General features: G+C 42.1%; 2 protein-coding genes and 1 pseudogene across 8 annotated transcripts in view; 2 read left to right on the top strand and 1 right to left on the bottom strand.

The window, feature by feature from the left end:
- The window catches only part of LOC110524160 (ankyrin repeat domain-containing protein 27), a 36161-nt gene extending 28868 nt beyond the window's left edge, over nt 1–7293 (bottom strand). For 2 of the 6 annotated variants that reach the window (XM_021603550.3, XM_021603558.3), the window contains exon 1: nt 7055–7293. The gene's annotated coding sequence lies outside the window, so the exon portion shown is untranslated. The remainder of the gene's footprint in view (nt 1–7054) is intronic. The other 4 variants (XM_090233182.1, XM_090233185.1, XM_090233177.1 and 1 more) reach the window with 3 other exon arrangements.
- LOC110532355 (Fanconi anemia core complex-associated protein 24-like) lies at nt 313–18059 on the top strand (annotated as a pseudogene). Its single transcript, XR_016483295.1, has 4 exons — nt 313–358; nt 12134–12240; nt 14517–14666; nt 14848–18059. The product of XR_016483295.1 is annotated as a Fanconi anemia core complex-associated protein 24-like (transcript).
- A 319-nt stretch (nt 18060–18378) lies between these two features.
- Nucleotides 18379–26266, top strand: part of LOC110524148 (asc-type amino acid transporter 1) — a 28283-nt gene continuing 20395 nt past the window's right edge. Inside the window, exon 1 of the mRNA XM_021603531.3 lies at nt 18379–18592. Coding sequence (XP_021459206.2) covers nt 18421–18592 — 172 coding nt within the window. The 5' untranslated portion in view covers nt 18379–18420. The remainder of the gene's footprint in view (nt 18593–26266) is intronic.

The raw sequence follows: 26266 nt of genomic DNA, 5'->3' as shown, positions 1-26266 counted from the left end.
ATATGCCGAGAGATGATTGGTCTGCCATGTAGCGAGCTTTTGTCTATAACGTGAGCTGGTCAGTATGTGTAGGTAATCCTTTCTAACACAGCTTTTTTGAAAAATATCACGTAGTAGAACTGGCTGAGTGTTGCTCTCCACTTTCTGGAGGACCAACTTTTGAAATCAGTGGAATTAAAGTATGATAGCTGAGGAGATGGAGAAAATTATGCCGTTTGATTGCAAATTGTCGAAAAGAGAACACATAGGCTGTTGTAGAAAACACCTGTCTCCGGATTACATCTTCAAACTAAGGGAACGGAAAGGGAAACCATGGCAACCGTGACAGAGTGGGAGAAGCGTCCATCCATGTATACAGGTAAGATAGTCTAGCATGCTACACTTTCAGATATAATACGTTTCTAATTGTCAAAAAGTAGTTTTCATTTCAAGATGTGCTAGCTAACATTAGTTGGCTGTGTAGTAATATTATTCGTATCTCAGAGCCATTTGTATTGCTAGTTATAGCCTAATGAAAACATGTTCACTACATCTTCTGTATTATGTGCATGTGACAAATAAACCTAGACGCAAACTATATCAAATAAAATCTACCAGAGACGGTAATGTGATGAACATGGCCTGGACCAAAGTCAAATTAGGATATCACGTTAGGCCAACGAGAGAGAGTGTCCAAGTTCTAAAATCCTCAGGTAGAACGCCCTGCTTTTATTTCGTCACACTCACAATTGTAAGCTATTTTCTGTAATTAGCTTGCCATTAACTTGGCGTGAACTATGCTGAATGGGTGTAGACAAAGAAGAGCTCTCCAGTAGGTTTACCAAAACATTCAAGGGCCATTTTCTCAAAAGTGAGGTTACAAGTTTGTGAACTTTCAAAGCAGAATTACTTTCCCATTGTTCCTCAACTGTAGTGTATGATATACCATTTTCTAGCTCTGAGTCTCTACTTTCATCCAATGTAAATTTCGCTACATAAGACTGAACCAAGCCAGTCGGTCACATATTAGAGTTGTTGACGTGAAGTAGGTTAGGAATAAACTGCTGGTTGGCTAAGAGGGGTTTCAATATCAATAGTGTCTGCCAAGAGGACAGACTAGTGTTGATGGCACCGGCATGTGATTTGGTTGCACAAATGTTTAGTGACTTGACTTGTCTCCCACAATGTACCTGCAATCCATACAGAACCATACTAATAATGACTAGCCAACTTTTAAATTTGCATGTCCCTGCAAGGCTTGACATTCCAGGTAAATTTGCAAGTGGCACACCGGTCCAGTGCCAACTGAAAGCTACTGGCACGCATTCAAAAGAATAAAGGCCAGGGAAAGAAGATGTTACCTTAAATTTTCCTATAATTTCCCTCCATGCACAAACAATTACATTTTAACTTGACAATATGATATTTAAAGTGATTATTTGGAGAACAACAAAAAAATTAACTTTTGCACAATATTTAGCGATTTTGAACAGTCAGTAGCACAGTAGGGCCTGTGTTTTGTTTTTCCAGGTTTCCGAGTTCAGGTTTTTACTGAAAATCACACTTGTTGCTCTCAGTCCACAACAATTCTTAAACCACATCAGGAGACCACTTTTGAGGTCTTTAGTTGACCTTTAATTCAATTACGCACCTAGCAAGAGACCGTTGTTTGTACTGCACAATGTAGGCTACATGTGATGGCATAGTTTGCTAAACAAATGCCACGCGATCGATACAAATCATGATTTCATTCTGCCAGGTAGACCTACTTTGCAGTCAACAGTTAATTGGGAAGGTATTTTGGGAAAGCCTTTAGAAATGTTGATTCAAACAGTGCACAATGACTGAACTGCGCAACCCGAAGATTCAACCAAGACGTCAAACTTTTTGAAAACCTGGTTTGCATACCCATTGCTGTATGAAAAAATAAATCATTGTGAACCGGAAACTAATCTGACCAGCTAACATTTTTTCACTGGCACCCTAGCAACAATTAAAATGTGGTGTGTGTCCATCAAGCTTCCTCAAGCTACAGAAACAGGAGATCCTGCTCCTTCCCTATGGGCTGCTCTGGCTTGGTCAAAGGCTTAAGCCTACTCTACTTGCAGAGGACAAAGAAGCAAAGACGGGAGCAGCTAGGTCCAGAAGCTCTTTCCTGAGGCATCTTAAACCACAGCAGGAACAACAGGAAGATTGTCTCTCTCTCTCCAGGGTCACTTTTCACCTCGCCAGCCAGCTGCCTCTCGGCTGAGCTTGTTAACGTTTTCGGGAAATTAAATTACTTAAAGTTGGTTCACCATATAATTGCATGATCCCCCAACGTGGGGCGTTAGATTTTGTCTCTGTATGACATGCTTGGGAGACCTTGCAACAGACATCAAATTTCAATGAAGCAGTCAGTCGCCCACAAAGACACACGGGAATGATCTAACTAACAGGCTGTTGGGGGGCGGCAGGTAGCCTAGTGGTTAGAGCGTTGGGCCAGTAACAGAAAGGTTGCTGGATCGAATCCCCAAACTGACAAGGTAAAAAAAATGTGTTGTTCTGCCCGGTAGGCCGTCAACATAAATAATAATTTGTTCTAAACTGACTTGCCTGGTTAAATTAAATGTTTAAAAATTACGGTGAGGTGTGACTTTTCTTTCGAGGTCAGTCTCATTACTGGTTGAATCGGCCTAATAGGAGAGAGGAGATTGTCTTGTCTGGTTGGTCTCTGCTTTGTCCCAGCTACTAGTGCAGATGGTAGCTTTGTAGACGACATGGTTGTGCATAAACAACAAATTGTATATAATAAGCTAGGTCTATTTTGTGTGCACTGTCTTGTCTGCATCATGGGTACTCAAGTATTATTTGAGAAGGTCTGGTCACACAGATGCCCTAGGTGACAAAAGTCCCGGATGGATAATGTAATGTATCGGCGTAGTAAATCCCCACTTCACAACCATCTTGTTGGCGGAGAGAAAATGTTGCAGTTTTAAAGCCAATTTCCACCAATTTGACATTTTTTGCATGAGGCAGAGATTCTTTTTAGCTGTTTAAAGCTAAATACCTGTAATTCTATGCATTCATCCATGGCTTATGTGTGTATATATGATACCAGGGGTCGAAGCCCGACCGAGTAAATTAGAAAAATAAAATGACAAAATTCGGGACCTGCAGCCCGTATTGAACCCGTGCCAGTTTGGGGGCTCTACATCTCTGCTTGTTGAGTCAAGTTATAAATGTTCAGATGTTAGCCTCATCTCCTTTTGAATCAAAACTATAATCTCATATAAAATGTTATTGGTCACATACACATATTTAGCAGATGTTTTTGCAGGTGTAGCGCAATGCCTGTAAATATGAGATTTAGCCAGGTCATATGGCAGGCACTGTGTCGTCACATATTCTTCTGATGTAAGATTCCAATCAATCCATTGAAAACACCATAGAAACATGTGAGCATCATCCCCAAAATGGGGAACAAAAGAGTATGAAATCCATTCAATTCTCATCTAAGATCAGTTCATCAGGCTACTCACGTGATTGCACCTCGTAAACAGGCCTTGAAACGCTGAGATCAACATCATCTTTACGAATCCTAGGAATGATAATGCCATGGGCTTCATGACTGGGCTTCATAGTGAAGCAGTAACTGTCTTAGCGTGAAGGCAGCAGCTCCACCTCCACCCTCATCTCACAGTGCTGCTGCCTTCTTGGTATCAGATGGATGCTGCCTGCTGGCCTGAAACCCTGAAGAATGTGCCATCTAACCATGTGACCAGTCAGCTGGGTCTGAACAGCCCTGTTTGGGGGTAACCTTCCTTCACACGTGTGGGGCTTACAGCACATTTTCCACTTCAGGAAAGTCAAGGCAGGCATTTCACGTTGGGTGGGTTGGTGATGGGATCTGGCCTTTGTGAGCATAAATACAAATGTCCGTTCTCTTCAAGATAATGGGAAATAACGTCTTCTCAGTCTGGCCTTTCATCCTGTTTGGTCACACTGTATAGACCATCACCTGTCAAACTGAATCCACGGTGGGATGAGTGTCTGGAGGTTTTCGCTCCTCTCATGTACTTGATTGATCAATTAAGGTCAACGATTAGTTAGGAACTCCTCTTACTTGGTTGTCTAGGTTTTAAACTGGACACACTTCGATAGGAAATAACAAAAACCAGCATACAGTCGGCCCTCCATGGAATGAGTTTGACACCCCAGCTGTACATCAATCTAATATTGAATGACAAAAGGTTATCTTGAGACTGTCAAGTGTTCTACTTATATCTGTACACTCGTAACAACTTAAGCATTATGAAACTTCTATTAGATCAAATAAATCTTAACTAGCAAATAAGCCATTCATTTTTTGGTTGAACAAATTCGACACATTGACCTCCATACAAAAACTCCTTGCTTGGTGGGCGAAACAATGAAAAAAAACGGTATTATCGGCGAGTTGTGCCGCTCACTTCCTCTCTGAACATACTGATAGACTCCAGGACGAGCAGAAACAATCATTGTAATTCAAACACAAGGTTTCAAACTTACCGATTCAATTGCACTTTAAACAAATAGGAGAAAACATAATTTCCTCTGCCAAAGCCATGGCAATGTTTACAGAGTCAGACTCTCGTTTTGATTCCTCAATACAGCCAATATCACCATCTGTAACATCCATCCTGTTGTTTCCATGGAAAGTCGTTTTCCCAACAACATTGCAGAGTAGGGCTATGTCATGTGCTTGTCCAACAGAATAATAAAATAACTGCAATTGATATAATGTAATTTAGAGTTTTGATCACTAGCTCGGTATCCCACGGATAACATTCCAAAACTGGATATCGTTTTATGTGCCCACAAATCACATTTTGTGGATGACCATCTTAAATTGCGCTCATCAAAGGCTTTTAAATACCACTGTTTTGTGTTCTACTTGTAGCCCTGGTTGCCCTGAAAAGAAATGGCAAAACACTTAATTGTGAGGCTAAATATATGGGCTGGTTATGTAGATAAATTAAAGTCAGATAAATGAAAAGCCCATTTTTGCTGGGACTGATGGGGTTAATCCTCACTAGCGATACAGTTTTGGAAACCCTATCACATAAGCGAGAAAGAATCTTCCAAATACAAAAGATACACTTACCGTACACAATTTAGTGAAGTTGAACCAGGCCGTTTTCACAACGACACCATGCGCTCTCGCATTTCCATTGGACACTACGATTCAACATTTCCGTCCAGATCGCAAGTGCGTCTCAAAATACAGCCAGGTGCAACTTCGCTAAACTGCGTACACTAGGTCTATCTTTTGTATGTGCAAGCGAGGCACATTTGCATGCAATTAAACACTGTTTTGGAAACTATGCATTTCTCTAACGCGGCAAATGGAATAACTACTGTAATGCAATTACATTTGAGTCGTAAGGGCTCTCGTGGGCCAATTCTCATGGAAAGATTAAACGGCAAAAATTTGTCAAGGCACACATAGAATTGTGCAATTATGCGCAGCGACAGTTCCTGGTTTGGGTTTTTGTCGTAGATTTTTGGACAAATCAGGATTGGACGAAGGCAGTGGTTGAACTGGTGATTTTCAAGCCCGGGTGCAGATGATAAACCAATTTCCACTATATTCCACAGCCACAAAGTCAAATTGTCTGTATTGTAAAAATGCATTAAAAGAAAAAAAAATGTTTTTGGGGGGAAAGGGAGATACCTAGTCAGTTGCACAACTGAATGCATTAAACCTAAATGTGTCTTCCGCATTTAACCTAACCCCTCTGAATCAGAAAGGTGCAGGGGGCAGCTTTAAATTGACACCATCTGTGCCCGTTGTTGTTGAGGGTTAACTGCCTTGCTTTCCCCATAGAAATGGCTGAACGAACCAGAGGTAACTCATTTCTGGTTATTAGGACTACAAGCTGACGAGCTCTACTGCATTCCGCCCAGCAATAAAACAGGAAGTGACCAACTTTCATGAGAGAAGAGAATTTTACTTCTGGGTAACAGAGGTTACACTACTGACCTCATGGTCTAGGAATTCTAAAGACAGACTGGTGACCTTTGACACATAGGCTACAGACTCCTTGGCCAATACTACTAAATTAAAAACTGGTCTATTATATAGGCACTGTAGTATATGGAGGTATACATATTTAACACAATTGTCCACAACTCCCCAATAGTATCAGACTCTCACGGTTTATTAAGGTCACTGTTTGAATTGTATCTGCAAGCTCTGTATTATTTTACTATTCTTTGGTTTGATATTCAAGTATAGAGTAAACGGTATGTCAGTTTCCATTGCCAAGTTAATTCTACAGAGCATGACAGGCCCTACATATAATTTTTTCTGCATTCTTGGGGGAACTTCCATGTCGGTCTCAACCATTTTTGGATGTACAAGTAAGTAGCCCAAATCACATGTTGCTCTGCACCCACTCATGTGCAATTGATCATTCGGCCTATGTTCTTATTAGTCTTCCCAAGACCTCACTGTGGATAGGCTGGACATGGCTAGAAAGAATACAACTTTTGTTAAATTGACGTCAAAAGTCGTTTGTTTTTAGCTAACCATAGCCGAATTCTCCTAACCTGCTGTGTTAAATTCTAACCTGCTACAAAAAGTCGAAAGCTGTATCCCGTCTAGTCTCAACGGATAGGCCAGGTGCCCCAGGGATACTATAGTGCCACATGTTGAGATCTTCCAGGTAATGGCTAAACAAGGTTGCCCGAAAATTGTGAAATGTGGTAGCAATTTCCCGTGATAAACTGTAAGTGACAACCAATGTCAAACATATGCTTGTTTTGAAAGTGGAATCAAGCAAAACAGAATTTTAATCCAGAACAGCTGCCCGGATCGAGAGGAACACTTCACTCAAAGTCGTAGCAATATATAGCAAATGGATTGCAGCATCTACATGGGTCGAGGTTTCAATGCCAAATATTTGTGTTCTTACATTGGCTAGCTTTTAGCTAGCTAACGTTATATTAGCTGCTCATCTTTTAGCTAGCTAACGTTTTCTATCACAACAACAGCAACGTCGGCTTGGATGGACATTCATACAAACACAATATAGCTATGTCCATAACGTACCTCTTTATCTGCTAAACACTCCGGAATCGCATTGCAAATTGCACTTCTTCAAAAGCCTGACCGTGTAAACAGAAGAAAGTCTACCATTTGATGCCTGCCTTGCTGTCAGCACTACCGGTCTCTCTAACTTGATGACGGGGAAAACATTCGCTAATTTGGTTTAGTCAACCAATCAGGCGCAGCAAACCAATCCCCCAGGTCCTAACATGTCGGTCGTGTTGAGGGTTCGTGAAAACGTCAAAGGAAAGGATGACACCACCGCGCAGTGTATGAAATCAAATTACAGTATATGGCAAGTCAACATGTGGTCCTAAAATAATATATGACTGCCCTGAGAAATCTATTTGGATCACCATAAATTGATTGAATAAGATTGTCAAAGGTGGTTTGTCCCCCCCACCCTACCACTGACTATTGTATTGGCTTGAAATTTTGCATTTTTTTGGTAGATACAGAAGTTATTGTTACAGAACAACGTGATCTATATTTAAGTGTGATACAACAACAAACATGTAGGCCACAAAAAAAATGCACTGGGGTCTAGTTCTCCTCAGGACTTCATCCTTCCAAAATGTTTTTTTCCTACCATCTCCTTTAAAGGGATAGCGCTGATCTGTATTGCAAAAATAGCTCTGATTTTGCTTAATTAACTGGTCCACATAACATTTCCCCATTTTGTTTAGGTGGGGTGTGGCAAAGTTCAATGGGGGAATTTCGTGTCTCCTCAGTAGTGGGGTCTTCCTATCTTTACCAACAAATTAGAGCAGTTTGCAGCTGAATAGTGGAAGGTGCAGCAACCGCATTGATGGTTACAAAAAAAACAAGTTTTTGGGGGGCAGTTATCTTTGGGGGCACTTGATCTCAATGTGAAACACAGATTGGCTAATGGCCAACAAGCTATGTCAACCATAAACTAAAAGTACAGCAATCATGCTTGGCAACAAATTATAGTGTTCAAAAACCATATTAATATATTCACAGGAGGTTGGTGGCACCTTAATTGGGGAGGACGGGCTCGTGGTAATGATTAGCGGATTAGGTGGAATGGATTCAAATACATCAAACACATGGTTTCCAGGTGTTTGATGCCATTCCATTTGCTCTGCTCTGGCCATTGTTATGAGCCGTTCTCCCCTTAGCAGCCTCCTTTCTTTTTTCTTATTGCATTTAACTGCTGACAATGCTGTTATCAAGGTCATTTCCATAGTAGGTGACGTCAGAGGCCAGCATGTGAAGGAAGTTGTGGCTCAGGGATGATGGACAAGTTTTCCACTCGTAATTACCAGTTGGCAGGGTGTTCAAGTGGATTCTTCCTGGTCGTAAAAAAATTATTAGGTGTGCTTGGAAAGCAAAATAAAACTCTACATTTCTTACATAGTCCTATTATTATTATTCTGTGTTTTTGACTGTACGTTTGTTTGTGTGTAACTCTGTGTTGTTGTTTTTGTCACACTGCTTTGCTGTATCTTGGCCAGGTTGCAGTTGTAAATGAGAACTTGTTCTCAACTGGCCTACCTGGTTAAATAAAGGTGAAATACATTTTTTATATATCTATATGTATATATAATGTATTCGCCCTCTCGAGAGCTTAAACGATTTAAGCTATTAACACGAAACAAATTGCCTAATGTCCAGGCTCGATTTTTGATACTATGTGTACTTTATGAACTATAACTGTTTTAAATTAGCAAAAATTAACATGGGTCTAAATGAGAACCATAGGAATACAGACATAGCTTTTCAAAATGGACCTGTTCCTTGGCCAATTAAGCTACAAGACAAACTTTAAAACATTCAGGCTATCCCAACTTCAAATTCTTTCAAATCTTTATTAAATGTTAGTTGAGGTAATTGAGGTAATATGTACATGTAGGTAGGGGTAAAGTGTCTATGCATCGACAATAAACAGTGAGTAGCAGCAGGGTAAAAAAGGGGGCCAATTCAAATAGTAAGGGTAGCCATTTGACTCTGTTTAGCAGTGTTATTGACATCGCCTGGCATAGAGGCCCTAGATGGCACAAAGCTTGGCTCCAGTGATGTACTGGGCCGTATGCACCACCCTCTGTAGCACTTTGCAGTCGGATGCTCTCGATGGTGCAGCTATAAAATCTTTTGAGGATCTGAGGACCCATGTCAAATCTTTTCAGTCTCCTGAGAGGGAATAGGCGTTGTTGTACCCTCTTCATGACTGTCTTGGTGTGTTTGGACCATGATTATTTGTTAGTGATGTGTGCACCAAGGAACTTGAAGCTCTCGACCCCCTCCACTACAGTCTTGTTGATGTGAATGGGGGAGTGCTCGGCCCTCTTTTTCCTGTAGTCCGCGATTAGATCCTTTCTCTGGCTCACGTTGAGGGAGAGGTTGTCTTCCTTGCACCACACTGCCAGGTCTCAGACCTCTTCCCTATAGGCTGTTTCATTGTTGTCGGTGATCAGGCCTACCACCGTTGTGTCATTGGCAAACTTAATGATGGTGTTGGAGTTGTGCATGGCCACGCAGTACACTTAGGTTGGAGTCATTAAAACTTGTTTTTCAACCATTCCAGAAATGTCTTGTTAACAAACTATAGTTTTGGCAAGTCGGTTAGGACATCAACTTTGTGCATGACACAAGTCATTTTTCCACAAGATATGTGGAATTTCACATCTAAAACAAGGATACTCATCATTGTGGCACAATGCTAGGCCATGGATGTTTTATTTAACAATTTTGACGAACATATCAATCATATTTTAAGGGATTCTTTTCTACATCTTCGTAACATTGCAAAAATCTGAAACTTTGTGTTTATTTAATTTTTCTCCCCAATTTCGTGATATCCAATTGCGATCCAATTACGATCTTGTCTCATCGCTGCAACTCCCCAACGGGCTTGGGAGAGGCGAAGGTCGAGTTATGCATCCTCCAACACTTGACCCACCAAACCGTGCTTCTTAACACCCGCCCGATGACCCGGAAGCCAGCAGCACCAATGTGTCGGAGGAAAAACCGTTCAACTGATGACCGAAGTCAGCCTGCAGGCGCCTGGCCTACCACAAGGAGTCACTAGAGCACAAGGAGCCACGTAAAGCACCCCCCGGCCAAACTCTCCCCTAACTCGGACGACGCTGCGTGCTGCCCTATGGGACTCCCAGTCACGACCAGTTGTGACATAGCCTAGGATCAAACCCAGGTCTGTAGTGATGCCTCAAGCACTGCGATGCAGTGCCTTAGACCACTGTGCCACTCGGGAGGCAATCGGAAACGTTTTAGCAAAAAATGATGCAGAAAAGTTAATCCATGCATTTGTAACTACTAGATTAGACTACTGCAATACTCTATTCTCTGGCTATCCTGATAGCCTAAATACACTTCAGTTGGTGCTAAATACGGCTGCAAGAATGTTGACCAGAACCCAAAAATGTGATCATATTACTCCAGTGCTAGCCTCTCTTCACTGGCTTCCTGTTAAGGCTAGGACTGATTTCAAGGTTTTACTGCTAACCAACTAAGCATTACATGGACTAGCTCCTAACTCTCTCCCTGATTTGGTCCTACCGTACAAAACCTACTCATACGCTACCATCACAAGACGCAGGCCTCATTATTGTCCCTAGAATTTCATAGCAAACAGCTGGAGGCAGGGCTTTCTCCTATAGAGCTACATTTTTATCCATGTGAGAGACGCAGACTCTGTCTCGACCTTTAAGTTTTTACTGAAGACTCATCTCTTCAGTAGGTCCTATGATTGAGTGTAGTCTGGCCCAGGGGTGCGAAGGTGAATGGCAAAGCACTGGAATGACGAACCGCCCTTGCTGTCTCTGCCTGGCCGGCTCCCCACTGGGATTCTCTGCTTGACCCTATTACGGGGGATGAGTCACTGTCTTACTAGTGCTCCTCCATGTCGTCCCTAGGAGGGGTGAATCACGTCGTGCCAGGCTTTTTTGAGCTATACTCGACTTGAGTGGGTTGTGTCACTGACGTGATCTTCCTGTACAGTCTTGCGTCCCCTTGTGCTTATGCGGTGGATGAGATAGTTGTGGGCTAAACTAAGCCTTGTCACAGGGTAGTAAGTTGGTGGTCTACTGATATCCCTCTAGCAGTGGGGGGGCTGTGCTTTGACAGTGTGCGGGGTTATATCCTGCCCTGCCTGGTTGGCCCTGTCCGGGGGTATTGTCGGATGAGGCCAGTCCCCCCCCCCCCCCCCCCCCCCCCTCATCTCAGCCCCATTATCTATGCTGCAATAGTCTATGTGCTGCGGGGCTAGGGTCAGTCTGTCCTGTCTGGTGTAATTCTCTGTCTTATCTGGTGTCCTGTGTGAACTTAAGTATGCTCCCTCTAATTCTCTCTTTCTCTCCCTCTCTCCTTTCCCTCCAGAAGGACCTGAGCCCTTGGACCATGGACCCTCAGGATTACCTGGCCTGATGACTCCTGGCTGTCTCCAGTCCACCTGGTCATGCAAAGCTCCAATTTCATGCTACCTTGTCCTGGACCTGCTGTTTTCAACTCTCTCTCTCTCACTCCCTCCCTCTCTCTCTGTCTACAGCACCTGCTGTCTTGACCTCTGAATGCTCAGCTATGAAAAGCCAACTGACATTTACACCTGAGGTGCTGACCTGTTGCACCCTCTACAACCACTGTGATCATTATTTGACCCTGCTGGTTATCTTTAAACGTTTGAAAATCTTGAAGAACAATCTGGCCTTAATGGCCATGTACTCTTATTATCTCCACCTGGCACAGCCAGAAGAGGACTGGCCACCCCTCAGAGCCTGGTTCCTCTCTAGGTTTCTTCCTAGGTTCCTGCCTTTCTTTGGAGTTTTTCCTAGCCACTGTGCTTCTTGTTTATGTTTATAACTGTCTGTTGTAGGAAAGACTGTATTCGTATAAAATAAGACATTGTTTAGAAACGCACATACCCATTTTCCCAGAAAAGCCTTTCTCCGCGACAGACCGGGGCGAGAGAGAAAACGACAGATTCCCGTTCGTTAAAGGGTGAGATACAGCTTTAATACCCTTTATTTAATTCTAAATCTTTTGTACAGACCTTTTAAAACATGTTATAATTAATTAAACAATTGTACTATTCCTTTCTTACAGATAAAGGGCCCGGTTATAGGTTTACCCCTGACATCCTGCCATTTCCAATTCACCGCCGTCAAGACAGGCTCTCTTGCTCGCAGGATATCCCACACAAGCCCCGCTCCGTAAGTAGTACACATCCAGACAGGCTTTGGAAAATACATACGAACTAGCAGATTTTGTAGCATTTCGACTATATCTGACATGTTACTGTGGTCGTTTTTTAAAAGTCAATAAACATGTGTGTAAAGTGTACACTTTTGTTTCAAAATAGATTTGTTTAAGACCACCAAAAAACGCCTGATTTATCCCACTGCATTAATTAGTAAGTGGGGTAGAAAATGAATCTGTTTAAGTTATAAGTAAAGGGCCCAACTTAAAGAGTACAATTACCCTTTCAAAAAGAGGCTGGCATGATTGACAGTGACCGCCACCCCCTGGAGAGCAGCTCTCCTTTGATCCCCAACATAGGAAAAATCACCTGTTGTTTGGGTATCTTTATGTATATATGCCCTCCTGTTGTTGAATTGTTTAGATAAAAAACATTGTTTCAAACACCCCTGCAGAGACATATACACACACACACACACACACACACACACACACACACACACACACACACACACACACACCCTAGGATAGATCAAATGCACACACATGCTTTCACATATACAGACGCACTATCTTGTTAAATAAACACCAACTAAAGAGTGACAGCTTCAAAGGAATAGATGCACTATATGCGTAAATGAACACTCACTCTTAAGGCGTGAGAACAGGAACAGGATGTCCTGACAGGATGCCCTTATATGGGCATAACCACATGATAACTTCCCACCAGGATGTCCTGACAGAATGGGCATGCACACATCACCCGGACATAGGGTCATAAGTCAAGCGTTTGATACGTGCCGTCTACTGTATTCTCTCTGTCCCTCTTTGCCATGCAAATGAACTGAATCCCCAAACAACATTTCCACTGCATTTCAGCCCTGCCACAAAAGGACCAGCTGACATCATGTCAGTGATTCCCTCGTTAACACAGGTGTGAGTGTTGATGAGGACAAGGCTGGTGATCACTCTGTCGTGCTGATTGAGTTCGAATATCAGACTGGAAGCTTCAAAAAGGAGGGTGGTGCTTGGAATCATTGTTCTGCCTCTGTCAAACATGGTTACCTGCAAGGAAACAAGTGCCGTCATCATTGCTTTGCACAAAAAGGGCTTCACAGGCAAGGATATTGCTGCCAGTAAGATTGCACCCAAATCATCCATTTATCGAATCATCAATAACTTCAAGGAGAGCGGTTCAATTGTTGTGAAGAAGGCTTCAGGGCGCCCAAGAAAGTCCAGCAAGCGCCAGGACCGTCTCCTAAAGTGTATTCAGCTGCGGGATCGGGACACCACCAGTACAGAGCTTGCTCAGGAATGGCAGCAGGCAGGTGTGAGTGCATCTGCACGCACAGTGAGGCGAAGACTTTTGGAGGATGGTCTGGTGCCAAGAATGGCAGCAAAGAAGTCACTTCTCTCCAGGAAAAACATCAGAGACAGACTGATATTCTGCAAAAGGTACAGGGATTGAACTGCTGAGGGCTGGGGTAAAGTCATTTTCTCTGATGAGTCCCCTTTCCGATTGTTTGGGGCATCCGGAAAAAAGCTTGTCCGGAGAAGACAAGGTGAGCGCTACCATCAGTCCTGTAAGATCCCAAGCAAAACAGGTGGAAAAAGACTGCCTAAATATGATCCCCAATCAGAGACAACAATAGACAGCTGCCTCTGATTGGGAACCATACCAGGCCAACATAGAAATGCAAAAACTAGAGTACCCACCCTAGTCATACCCTGACCTAACCAAAATAGAGAATAAAAAGGATCTCTAAGGTCAGGGCGTGACACAGACCGTAATCCCATTGAGAACTTGTGGTCAATCATCAAGAGGTGGGTGGCCATCAGTCAGGATGTGGCCCAGAAGTGGCCCAGAAGTTAATTGACAGCATGCCAGGGCGGATTGCAGAGGTCTTGAAAAAGAAGGGTCAACACTACAAATATTGACTCTTTGCATCAACTGCATGTAATTGTCAACAAAAGCCTTTGACACTTATGAAATGCTTGTAATTATACTTCAGTATTCCATAGTAGCATCTGAAAAAAATTATCTAAAGACACTAAAGCAGCAAACTTTGTGGAAATTAATATTTGTGACATTCTAAAAACTTTTTGCCACGACTTTATGTTGGTGTTTTCTTTATTTTTGCACTTACCTTCACATCCTACAGCATAATCTAGTTCAGATCGCCAGTGTTGTATATGGCTGAACTACTGATATATAATATTGTAATGTATCTCTATACGACATCTGTTTTTCCATGGTGATGTTCCAATCTTGTCTCCCTCTCTGTGCAAGGCCAGCCTTCAGGGCATCGTGGTGGTGGAGAAGACCCGGCTCAGTGAACAGTACTTTCCTGTAATGCAGTAGTTTGTGGTGTATGAGCTCGGTCTCAAACTGCCACCTGTTGCCAGCCAGCTGGAAGCCTCCCAGCTTCTCATACAGATAGTAAGTCAAACTTTCATACATGTGAGAAAAGTAGCGAAGAGTTTGGTCTAGCATTGTCACTTTGCAAAGATGATCCTGATTCCACAAATATGTGTTAAACTCGAACTAACATACAGTCAGATCGACCATAGTCTAACTGTGCGTGACGATTGACTGATGAATTGTGTCCTCTCCTCTGCAGGTACACGGAGAGAGTAAAGACAACCCGTTCCTCCGGAGGAGTGTGTCTCGGCTGCTGGACCCCCTGGTCATGTCCCTGGTTCAGCAGATCCCTGGAGTAGGGATGGTCAAAGCAATGGCCCTGCTCCAGCACTACTCCAGTATCCACCAGCTGTACAACGCAGGGACCCATGAACTGGAGCCCATCGTGGGCCAGGCCATGGCTCAGCACATACGCAACTTCTTCCACAACCCATTAGTCTGACTCTGACAGCACGACAGCTCATTGACAAATCATTACTTGTTTATGTTCAAATGTGTAAGGAGGGGGCACACGTGAACCTGACACAATGTTGTAAAGCTAAAGACTCCCTAGTTTGGAATGTATCTTTTTTCCACATCTCGATGGAATGTAACATGCCTTTGTTTATACAAACAAAATGTTTTGGTGTTTCTCGGTGTATGCAAAATGTGTTGCAGTTCTTCAAAAATCAAATCAAATCAAATTATATTTGTCACATACACATGGTTAGCAGATGTTAATGCGAGTGTAGCGAAATGCTTGTGCTTCTAGTTCCGACAATGCAGTAATAACCAACAAGTAATCTAGCTAACAATTCCAAAACTACTACCTTATAGACACAAGTGTAAGGGGATAAAAAATATGTACATAAAGATATATGAATGAGTGATGGTACAGAGCGGCATAGGCAAGATACAGTAGATGGTATTGAGTGCAGTATATACATATGAGTATGTAAACAAAGTGGCATAGTTAAAGTGGCTAGCGATACATGTATTACATAAAGATGCAGTAGATGATATAGAGTACAGTATATACATATGAGATTAATAATGTAGGGTATGTAAACATTATATTAGGTAGCATTGTTTAAAGTGGCTAGTGATATATTTTACATCATTTCCCATCATTTCCCATTATTAAAGTGGCTGGAGTTGAGTCAGTCTGTTGGCAGCAGCCACTCAATGTTAGTGGTGGCTGTTTAACAGTCTGATGGCCTTGAGATAGAAGCTGTTTTTCAGTCTCTCGGTCCCAGCTTTGATGCACCTGTACTGACCTCGCCTTCTGGATGATAGCGGGGTGAACAGGCAGTGGCTCGGGTGGTTGTTGTCCTTGATGAGCTTTATGGCCTTCGTCTGACATCGGGTGGTGTAGGTGTCCTGGAGGGCAGGTAGTTTGCCCCCGGTGATGCGTTGTGCAGACCTCACTACCCTCTGGAGAGCCTTACGGTTGTGGGTGGAGCAGTTGCCGTACCAGGCGGTGATACAGCCCGACAGGATGCTCTCGATTGTGCATCTGTAGAAGGGCCCCAAGGGGCCATGACATTGGTGCGCTACACTGGAAGTGTGTGTGTGTGTGTGTGTGTGTGTGTGTGTGTGTGTGTGTGTGTGTGTGTGTGTGTGTGTGTGTGTGTGTGTGTGTGTGTGTGTGTGTGTGTGTGTGTGTGTGTGTGTGTCTGTGTGTGTGTGTGTGTGTGTGTGTGTCTGACTGACTGACCACTAGATGGAGTAAGATGCCTTTTCCTTATCCAGAACAATTCATAAACTTCCATTGGAACAATACAACCTTAAGCAAGGCCTGTTTTACTTGAACTGATAGCGGGTGCCAACGGAAATACTATATGACAACCTTTTTCCAACCCATGTCAGGGCTTCTTGGAGCTCAAACAGAAACCACCGATCCCCTGGCTTAGTTCAATCCAATCCATTTGCACTGAAGCATTTTGTCTCAATGGAGGAGTACTTTCTTGGCAAGGCTGTGGAAGGCCTTCCTTCCAAATCCACAGTCAGGACTGCCTTTTATTCCAGTCTGACCATGTGACCTGGGCTGGCTGCATGGAGCTTTCCCTGGCCAGTGACTTCCCCCTGTGACACTCCATTCCATCCCAATCCAACAAGAAGTAACATTGGCATGCTGGCCAAAGCATGAATTGACTGAATTAATTAACTGCTACCTCAGCTCATATCCATTCTTAAAAACTGGAACTTACATTTTTTTTATATACTGGACCTAAAAAAAATGTAACTTTACTAATTTGGGGATTTTATTAATGTTATTACATTTGGTCTGTAGAGTCTTTGTTTGCTTTATTTGTTTATGTATTATTTCATTTCAGAGCGTCATCTAAACTTTTGACCCAGTGTGATGCTGTGAACCTTTGCACTTCACAATGAGATAACACCCTGCTGGCAGTTAAACAGCAGTTGGTTAAAGAAGACTTCTCTCTCTTTCTTTATCTCACTCCTTCCCTCTGTCCACATTTCCTCAGTTACCCAGAGTGGCTCCTGTGACGTATTGGTTTTCTGCTCGGCCTCCTCCTTTAAGCGTCGCAGCACACTGTTGGCAGTGTTCGTCCTTCCTCACTCCCTGCACACAAAGCAGCTGGCCGTTTTATTGGCCTTCTAGCAGGATCAGCTGAATCCAGGCCCTTTATTGGGCAGTCTGTGGTGTTAGCGAGAGAGGCAGAGAAAAGGACTGGTACGAGCGCTCAATTTGACTTCCTAAATTCCACCAGGGTGCTTTCAGAGAGGAAGGGAAACATGAAGAAGACCCTCTTTGGGAAGCATGCGCTGGTGGGACAGAGGAGCAAGTCCGCCTCTCTTTGAGTTTCTTCTTCCGAACAGTTCATCAGGAGGCTGTTCAGAGTTGCATCAATAACATGACTGGGCCTAATTTTAGATACAAAAGGAAACAGAGGGGCGGAGTTGTGTGAATGGGAGTGTATCCGACATGTATTTGCCAAAATATGTTATGTTCACAAGTAAATTATTTAAAAGCAGGTACATGATTCATTTTTTTTTGTTTTGGGGAAATCCCTGTCATCCACATGTTTTGTAATCTATTTACACTTTCTCTTTTCCCACAATTCAAAATAGTAATTTTGTTGAAATTGGTTAAGCTACTTTTCTTTGGAGTCAGTTTGAGATCAATTTTCTCCTATACTGTAGTAGATATAGGCCTGCAATGCACGGTGTGCATGCTCGTTAAATTTTGCTTTGATGGACTGAAGATAGTTCAATCAAACCTTGCGTTTGCTCTTTCACTCTCTTTGAAATATTGATTAGCTGGTCAATCATTTAGTATATTCCATAATGGCGTGCACTTGTGTTTACTGTGGTCACTGTTGAATCATTTTCTTTAACATGTATTTCTTTTTATTGGACGGTCTGGTTGCAATTCACAAGATTAAATACCTTCAAATTCCCTATCAATAATATTTGAGAAGATTTTGTGAATTTGTGTACTCTGAAATGGGGGCCTGAACACTGAGCAATCGAGATTATGCAGACACAGTTGTGTTCAAGATGGGGGGCTTACTCAACTAGGAGAGTGCCCCAAACTCTGATGCACGCAAGCCTCAGCTATTATCGTCGGTATTGAAACGGTTCGAAAGGATCTCCGAGTGAGATTTAGTGGAAAACGTCCAGCGACGCTCAAGTAGTTGATGGCACGAGAGTAGGGTAGTTAGCATTCTACCCTGGACAGCGACAGATTGTTGCGCATGCGCACCCTATTCAGTCTGCATCAATGCCGTGTGTGAGTTCAAGAGAGGAATTCGAGAAAGCCTTTGATATGGTCGCAGACATGGATGGAGAAAAGCGGAAAAGAAGTATCTGCTCACGGCAAGAGCCAGCAGCTGCACTGAAGATCTTGAAAGATGGGAACAACAAGCGTGACGAAATCCCTGATAGAGTGACTCTGAAAAAAGAAATAGGACTTTTAAGCGCCTGTACAATAATCATAGGTAAGGTTGGTAAAAGTGAATTGCATTTTAGAATCTATTACTTGGGGGTGTTTGGTCATGGCTTTATTTGATAAAATAACTTTGATGTAAGTTTGCCATTTACAGCCAATTAGCTGAAAACATGCGTTTTCCATTGATGGATTCTGTGTGTCATTAAAGTCAGTATCCTATATTTGTAGTGGTTAGAAATAGGCCCATCTTCTCACCTGTCATGATAAGATGATGGTCCTATTTCAGATGCCATGCCCGTGCGACTACATGAGAAATCGATGTGCATTAAATGTCTACCTCAATGCTTACGTGGCCAAAATATATTAATTAGTAGCACATTGGTTGTCAAGCAGAAGGAAATTGTCTGCCGAAGCAGAGGAAATGGCAGTGGGCTGCTATAATAAATCTAATCCACTTGCTGAAGGGTGCAAATGAAGATATAGGCCCAAGTTACACCTACAGTAGGGTAAATGCCACTATACAGTTTGGAAGAGGCATATTTATCATGACTGATAAATGTAACTTTAGTTGGTTTTGATATTCAGGGCCCCCAGACTGCTGATGAAAGTCCTGGGCTGTTTATTACATATGTTCTGACTTTATTTTCAGGGTTACTGTAAAATGATTATTAAACTAAAAGTTGTATAAGAATAGGCCTATGCTCTTTATGTCATTTATACAGACAGAGATGTTTTCATTTACATTTACTCCCCAACCTACTCTTGTGGCTTTTAGTTAGTTACACTAGTGCAGTTTTTGATCAAGATCAATCCTGAATTAAGACCTCAAACACGAGCAAAGAGTCAGAAATCCCTTTGAATCAGGCTCCTACCTCCTTGTGTGTGTGGAAGAGAGACCGAGTACAGACTGCCAACTGTTGAGCAATCCAGACCAGGAAGCCCATGCTAGCATCCACCCTGTTGTTTCAAAGTTATACATCTTACTCCCCAACCTGGAGTAGACGTAACATAGTAAATGTAAAACCGACCCACTTCAATATGTTAAGTTTCGTATGTATTCATTTGTGGATGTCCATTAGGGAGTGAACATTATTTATAATAAGGGTTACATGGAGAAAATCGGACCTCTCTGAAATGAAAATGGATGGCCCTCCCTTTAACAAATATATTTTACTTAAATCCTGAACCTTTGGGAAAAAAACAAGTGACCCTCCCCATACCAAAAATAATAATTAAAACAAAAGGTGACAGCAGAGAACATGTTTACAGTTTACCGTACCTTCTTGGACAGAAACGGTTCTTTGTCCTGTAAGCATTACATGGCAACGCAAGAGTTTTGATTCACAGACCATCGTGGACAAGATTAGGGGTAGAGAGATCTCCTTTATAGTAAAATCATTGCATGAATCTATCAACTTATTTGCAGATCAGAAAAAACATTGCCGTTTATAAAAATGTCATGCAATTCTACGTAATTTTACATATTAGCACAATATTTTTTTATACCACACAAATGACCGAAATTACAGGCAAAACATTGACAGAGAGATATTTGTTAATCTTATCATATTTCTCCAATGCCAAATCAGTGCGTCTTGTTTGCAACTAAACTGTCCCTGTTTGCAAATAATTACATCTGAGACGTCATTTGGAATCTGAGCATGGTACTTTCAAAAGTTGGGCCGACCTTTCCACCCCAGACAGAGTAGCCCTACCAATGCAGAAAAGTGTCAGTTTTAACTGCTGGCTACTCTTCTTCCGTGGCTTAACCCAACAAGAGAAGGTCACAAGTATTTCCCTAAAAGCTGTCTGGGTTTAAACATTTTCTATTGCACAGAAAGTGACTAGCTTAAGCAAGTGATATTGACATAATTAGATTACAGTGCATTCTGAAACTATTCAGACCCCTTGACTTTTTACAAATTTTGTTACATTATAGCCTAATTCTAAAATTGATTAAATTGTTTTTCCCCCTTAATCAATCTACACACAATACCCCATAATGACAAAGCCAAAAACCTTTTATTTTTTAAATTATTTTGCAAATTCATTTAAAAAAAAACCCTGGATATATCACATAAGTATTTAGACCCTTTACTCAGCACTTTGTGGAAGCACCTTTGGCATTGATTACAGCCTCAAGTCTTGGCTATGACGCTACAAGCGTGGAACACCTGATTTGGGGAGTTTCTCCCATTCTTCTCTGCAGATCCTCTCAAGCTCTGTCAGGTTGGATGGGAAGCATTGCTGCACAGCTACAGTGCCTTGCGAAAGTATTCGGCCCCCTTGAACTTTGCGACCTTTTGCCACATTTCAGGCTTCAAACATAAAGATATAAAACTGTATTTTTTTGTGAAGAATCAACAACAAGTGGGACACAATCATGAAGTGGAACGACATTTATTGGATATTTCAAACTGTTTTAACAAATCAAAAACTGAAAAATTGGGCGTGCAAAATTATTCAGCCCCCTTAAGTTAATACTTTGTAGCGCCACCTTTTGCTGCGATTACAGCTGTAAGTCACTTGGGGTATGTCTCTATCAGTTTTGCACATCGAGAGACTGAATTTTTTTCCCATTCCTCCTTGCAAAACAGCTCGAGCTCAGTGAGGTTGGATGGAGAGCATTTGTGAACAGCAGTTTTCAGTTCTTTCCACAGATTCTCGATTGGATTCAGGTCTGGACTTTGACTTGGCCATTCTAACACCTGGATATGTTTATTTTTGAACCATTCCATTGTAGATTTTGCTTTATGTTTTGGATCATTGTCTTGTTGGAAGACAAATCTCCGTCCCAGTCTCAGGTCTTTTGCAGACTCCATCAGGTTTTCTTCCAGAATGGTCCTGTATTTGGCTCCATCCATCTTCCCATCAATTTTAACCATCTTCCCTGTCCCTGCTGAAGAAAAGCAGGCCCAAACCATGATGCTGCCACCACCATGTTTGACAGTGGGGATGGTGTGTTCAGCTGTGTTGCTTTTACGCCAAACATAACGTTTTGCATTGTTGCCAAAAAGTTCAATTTTGGTTTCATCTGACCAGAGCACCTTCTTCCACATGTTTGGTGTGTCTCCCAGGTGGCTTGTGGCAAACTTTAAACGACACTTTTTATGGATATCTTTAAGAAATGGCTTTCTTCTTGCCACTCTTCCATAAAGGCCAGATTTGTGCAATATACGACTGATTGTTGTCCTATGGACTGAGTCTCCCACCTCAGCTGTAGATCTCTGCAGTTCATCCAGAGTGATCATGGGCCTCTTGGCTGCATCTCTGATCAGTCTTCTCCTTGTATGAGCTGAAAGTTTAGAGGGACGGCCAGGTCTTGGTAGATTTGCAGTGGTCTGATACTCCTTCCATTTCAATATTATCGCTTGCACAGTGCTCCTTGGGATGTTTAAAGCTTGGGAAATATTTTTATATCCAAATCCGGCTTTAAACTTCTTCACAACAGTATCTCGGACCTGCCTGGTGTGTTCCTTGTTCTTCATGATGCTCTCTGCGCTTTTAACGGACCTCTGAGACTATCACAGTGCAGGTGCATTTATACGGAGACTTGATTACACACAGGTGGATTGTATTTATCATCATTAGTCATTTAGGTCAACATTGGATCATTCAGAGATCCTCACTGAACTTCTGGAGAGTTTGCTGCACTGAAAGTAAAGGGGCTGAATAATTTTGCATGCCCAATTTTTCTGTTTTTGATTTGTTAAAAAAGTTTGAAATATCCAATAAATGTCGTTCCACTTCATGATTGTGTCCCACTTGTTGTTGATTCTTCACAAAAAACACAGTTTTATATCTTTATGTTTGAAGCCTGAAATGTGGCAAAAGGTCGCAAAGTTCAAGGGGGCCAAATACTTTCGCAAGGCACTGTATTTTCAGGTCTCTCCAGAGATGTTAGATTGGGTTCAAGTCCGGGCTCTGGCTGCTGAGCCAATCCTGCATGGTCTTGGCTGTGTGCTTAGGGTCATTGTCCTGTTGGAAGGTGAACCTTTGCCCCAGTCTGAGGTCCTGAGTGTTCTGAGGCAGGTTTTCATCAAGGATCTCTTTGTACTTTGCTCTGTTCATCTTTCCCTCGATCCTGATTAATCTCCCAGTCCCTGCTACTGAAAATGATCCCCACAGCATGATACTGCCACCACCATGCTTCACCGTAGGGATGGTGACTGGTTTCTTCCAGACGTGACACTTGGCATTCAGGCCAAAGAGTTCAATCTTGGTTTCATCAGACCAGAGAATTTTGTTTCTCATGGTCTGAGACCTTTATGTGCCTTTTGACAAACTCCAAGCGGGCCTTAGTCACCTCCCTTCTCCCCCGATTGCTCAGTTTGGCCGGGCAGCAAGCTCTAGGAAGATGTGAGGAGGTCTTGGTGGTTCCAAACTTCTTCCATTGAAGAATGGTGGACACTGTGTTCTTGGTGAGCTTTGATGCTGCAGAATTATTTTGGTACCCTTCCCCAGATCTGCGCCTCAACACAATCCTGTCTCGGAGCTCTACGGACAATTCCTTCAACCTCATGGCTTAGTTTTTGCTCTGACATGCACTGTCAACTGTGGGACCTTATGTAGACAAGTGTGTACCTTTCCAAATCATGTCCAATCAATTGAATTTACCCCAGATGGACACCAATCTAGTTGTAGAAACATCTCAAGGATGATCAATGGAAACAGAATGCATCTGAGCTCAATTTCAAGTCTCATAGCAAAGGGTCTGAATACTTATGTAAATAAGGTATTTCTGTATTTATTTTTAATCCAGTTGAAAAAAATCCTCAAAACCAGTTTTTACTTGTTTTTACCATTTTAGAAAAAGGCTGTAACGTAAAACAAAATGTGTAAAAACTCAATGGGTCTGACTAGTAACCGGAAGATTGCAAGATCGAATCCCCGAACTGACAAGGTAAAAATCTGTCGTTCTGCCCCTGAACAAGGCAGGTTCCTAGGCGTCATTGAAAATAAGAATTTGTTCTTAACTGACTTGCCTAGTTAAATAAAATATTTTTAAAAAAAGTTTTAATCCCAAGATAAGTCCATTTTTTGTCTCCTTGCTATAGATGGTTGTAGCTCAGCCTCTGAATGTCAAACAAACTAAACAATGATATCCCGATATGCATCCAAGTCACGTCTTTGCCGGGTATTTTACAGCTTGTATGCAGCATAAAGCATCATGGACCAAAGCACTGTTATACTGTAGATCACTTTATATAATCGGATCTGTTTTATTTTCTTCAAAATCTTCTTTAATAAAATGTAACCTTATTGCTGCGTTTAGATGGCACGAGGTAGGCAGTTGACGGCAAACCGCATGTCATTGTTTTTGATCAGGGAACGATAGTAAATGCGTTGAGGCTGTCCGTGAATGCTTTCAGCCGCCACGGTACATGGGACTTGCCGTCCAAATATTTCAACCTTTGCCGTCTTCCGTAGCGTTGTTTTCTGCCATATGTTTATTTGCAATGTTTGTTTACTGAAATCCAAATGGTAACGCATACCGTCGTGCTGGCTTGCTTTTGCATTAAACATCTTTCTTGCTTTCTTGTCCCGCTATGCCGACTGGTATGACGTTTTTTGCATCCCTCGTCTAAATGCAGCGTATGGCATACCCTCTCATACACCCTTAATTTGAGTCTTGGGCTGCATTCCAAACACTTAACTGACACACCCTCTCCCCTCAAATTAGATGGATGCTTCTGATGACATATCATGACGTCTGACGAGTTTACACTTGCAGGGCAAGGGGCGAGGGAGGAAGGAATTAATTTTAAATGGACCGCCCTTGCCCGGAAATTCGTGTTTTCAGCCACTGGTAGCTTGTGGGTGCTTTATATGCGCTACAGTCAATTATGATTGCATGTCTACTTATATTAACTATATATTTATTAATATATGCCTACTCTGTGATAGCTAGCAAATGAATTAGCTGACTAACGTTAGCCTGCCTAGCTGGAACTTCTGAAGAAGGAAATTTTTTTATTTCTACGATTTCCAAAAGCTAACCAAACAAAAACATAATTACTTTTACGAGAGGTGTTTGTGCATTAGTAGCACAATTTCTAACTTATTTACATTTGTTTTTACTTATATGTTTACTCCATATTGACGTTGAGGTTTTAAGTGTTGGCGGATGTTTCTTAGCGGATGTGCAATTGTCGCGGATTGAATTATGGGGCGTTTCAGGTCCCGAAGTGAACATAATTGTACACTCGCAAACGAGGGATGAGGGGTTTACGTTGCAAACTTCCCTTGCTTGGCTAATCACTTGGACCGACGACAAATATGGCCGCAGGCATTCCCCCAAGGCCATAAGGCAAGGATAAGTGGACGAGGGTATGTCTTTTATGAGTTTGAAACGCAGCCTTGGTTTTAACCTAGCCTAGCAGCCCTTCACTGACATAGAAGTAGGCTATTTAAAGAGTGCATGGTGGGTGGAGGAATTGACCGACAAATCTATGGATATAGCAGCCTATAGCCTAATTTTGTACCTCTTATTTCTTCAATAGGAAGAAAAAGGTTCCAACACAAAGCCCTCTTGTTGTTAGTAAAGTCTAATTAAAATGAAGATGGTTTAAATGAATTATGCCTACTCGAATTTGCCTACTTTCAGCACCATGAGCTGTCCATTTCCAACTGATTGTGCTGCGGCCGCTGCTTCAAGTTTCAGCACCACAATGTAAGTTACTTGAATCTGACTTATTGTGAGGTCAATATCAAATCAAATCAAATCTTATTTGTCACATGTGAAGAATACAGCAGGTGTACCTTACCGTAAAATGCTTACTTACAAGTCCTTAACCAACGATGCAGAATTTTGTAAAAGTAAGTACGAAAATATTTGCTAAAAAATATGTTTTTAAAATAAACTATAGTAAAAAAAAATTATACAAAAATAATCAATACTAAACAAGTAACACAATAAAATAACAATAGTAAGGCTATATACAGGGGGTAACGGTACCAAGTCAATGTGCAGGTGTACAGGTTAGTCGAGGTAATTGAGGTAATATGTACATGTAGGTAGGGGTAAACTCACTATGCATAGATAATAATTAGCTAGTAGTAGAGGCGTGAAAAAGGGGGTCAATGCAAACAGTCCGGGTAGCCATAACTGTTTAGCAGTCTAATAGATTGGGGGTAGAAGCTGTTCAGGAGCCTTTTGGACCTAGACTTGGCGCTCCGGTATCACTTACCGTGTGGTAGCTTAGAGGAACAGTCCATGATTTGGGTGGCTGGAGTCTTTGACTATTTTTAGGGCCTTCCTCTGACACTGCCTAGTAGAGGTCCTGGATGGCAGGAAGCTTAGCCCCAGTGATGTACTGGGCCGTACGCACTACCATCTGTAGCGTCTTGTGGTAATAACTCTGATAAAAACATCATGGGCAATAAATGTACTGTTTTTAATTAAATCTATTATAGTAGTAGCAAGCTATCAAAGTTGACCATAGGCTATAGGCTAGTCCACACGCAATATTGCGCATTATTTGGACTAGGCCTAATACAAAATAAACGGAAGAAGCCTTTGACTCTCCTCCTGAATTGCCACTATAGACCTACACAGCACAGCACACAAAACAGTTTTTGATCAGCAAGAGCAGAGCAGGCCGGGGCTCAGGGTATATCCATTGCAGTGTGTAATGCAGCCTAGTTGTATTTACACCATCCCAGCAGCTATCTTAGAAATATGACTTTGCTCTGTGCTTCTCCGAGCATGCACTTCGCAGCC

Source organism: Oncorhynchus mykiss, chromosome 1 (assembly GCF_057628025.1).
Source record: "Oncorhynchus mykiss isolate SJ-2025 chromosome 1, ASM5762802v1, whole genome shotgun sequence".
Lineage (NCBI taxonomy): Eukaryota > Metazoa > Chordata > Actinopteri > Salmoniformes > Salmonidae > Oncorhynchus > Oncorhynchus mykiss.
Note: the sequence above shows the minus strand (reverse complement) of the source record. Positions and strands in the feature narration are given on the sequence as shown.